Genomic DNA, 1,791 nt, shown 5'->3' with positions numbered 1-1,791 from the left:
TCCTCTGACATCAACAAGGCTGGTTGGTCCTCAGAAACTCTCACTGGATATTTTCTCTTTTTGGACCATTCTCTGTAAACCTTTAAGGTGGTTTAATAAAAATCCTCACAGATGATCTGGCTACATTCAGAGTCACTCAAATCTTTTTTCTTTCTGGTTTTGGTGCTCATTTTGAAATTCACCAACTCGTCTTCAACACGTCTATATGTCTAAAGACAGGGAGCTCCTGCCATGTGATTGGCTGATTAGCTGTTTGTAGTAAATAAACAGGTGGACATAATAAAGTGGCTGGTCAGTGTACATTATACTCACATATATGTATATATCCATTCATATGTTTTGGGTGTATGTATCAGGGCTGCACAATATATTGCGGAAATACCGTCATTGCAATATCAGTGTGCAAAATATTCGTATTGCAAAGAACTGCTTGGAGTGCAATAATTGTTGACTAATGTRTTTAAAGAGTTTTCAAGTGCCTTTTTCATGCTAATGCAATATTTGGCCAGTAGGACAGAGTTTCACGGCAGCAAAAGCTCACGCCAAACACCAATGACAATGTCAAAAATGCTAAAGTTCACAYAGAGTAGGAAGTACAGTTTAGAAAGGGAGGGGAAAAAAGACATCACACCTCATATTGTCATCATAGTATTTACAAAAATGATCACCGTCGTAATATTTTCTCATATCAAGCTGCCATAGTACATATAGCTCCAGAGGTGTTGCTCACCTGCATCTCATACAGCAGTGTCATGTGGAAGCACCAGGAACCAACACCTACAGCTGGGTGACAGACAGGCAAACCATCAGAAACAACTAAAGACTTCAAACGGTTTCAYATACAGGATATCAGCGTTTCCACTAACAAGCTGGCTTTTTTGGATGGGGTAATACTACTACTACTTGTCATCCTTCAGTAGGAGGTGACTTACTGTATGTCCTATGATGGTCAAAAGTTTTCCATTGCTAGTATTCCAATGTGGGCACAACTCCTACATTGGTTTTATGACACCTGGTATTCCCAAGTGGTCTTCCATCCAAGTACTAACCAGGCCTGACCCTGCTTGGTATGGCTGCAATGAAAAATAATTAATTAAAAAATAATAATTTTATTTATAGTGCCATTTTCTTCTTACGATCTCAAATAACTACAAAGGACTAAAAATGGGGCGAGCAATTACAATGGATAAGAAAAATAACAGAGATCAAAGCCAGTAGGATAAAATCTAAGAATGTGAACCAAACACTTTACTAAAAAAAATGTCATAAGGGAGAGAATGGGGCTGATTTTGAAAATGTTCCAAATGTGATAGAAGGAGGTCTTGCAGAGGTGGTTAATATGAGATTCAAAAGTGAACAGGGGGCTCTATTTTTACACCAAGAGTTGTGACTGCTGATGAAAGAGGAATACTGGAACCAGAGAAGGTGATGCTGGTTATAAACTAGACACCGCATAGAGGTAACATAACGACCCCCACACGCACAAATGCACCAGAACTCAGGAGTCTTTATTCCTAATAAATGTCGTGCTACTAGGTGCATCACAAAATTGTAGTGGCTTTGGTGGGGGTCTTTTTTTTTGGTTGACCTGATGGTTAGTGGATAGCCCCTTAACAGAGCTTAACAACAAAAGAAATCTGAAGCTGCTATGCTGAACAGTTTCTAAGTTATAAGCATTTTTGTATGTCCAGATACCCCTATTTCAGACAAATTGGGGGTCAGGGGGGGTGGGGGCACTGATTGGTGGGCCTGATGAATAGAGCTTCATCTGAGCTAAACAACAAAAGAAAT

General features: G+C 39.5%; 1 protein-coding gene across 1 annotated transcript in view; it reads right to left on the bottom strand.

The window, feature by feature from the left end:
• acer3 (alkaline ceramidase 3) overlaps positions 1-1,791 on the bottom strand; it is a gene marked incomplete in the record, with an annotated part of 33,606 nt that overhangs the window by 14,508 nt on the left and 17,307 nt on the right. The window contains 1 exon segment of the mRNA XM_014021136.1: positions 731-783. Coding sequence (XP_013876590.1) covers positions 731-783 — 53 coding nt within the window.

Source organism: Austrofundulus limnaeus, unplaced genomic scaffold (genome assembly GCF_001266775.1).
Source record: "Austrofundulus limnaeus strain Quisiro unplaced genomic scaffold, Austrofundulus_limnaeus-1.0 Scaffold279, whole genome shotgun sequence".
NCBI lineage: Eukaryota > Metazoa > Chordata > Actinopteri > Cyprinodontiformes > Rivulidae > Austrofundulus > Austrofundulus limnaeus.
This window is presented reverse-complemented; position numbering and strand designations above follow the sequence as displayed.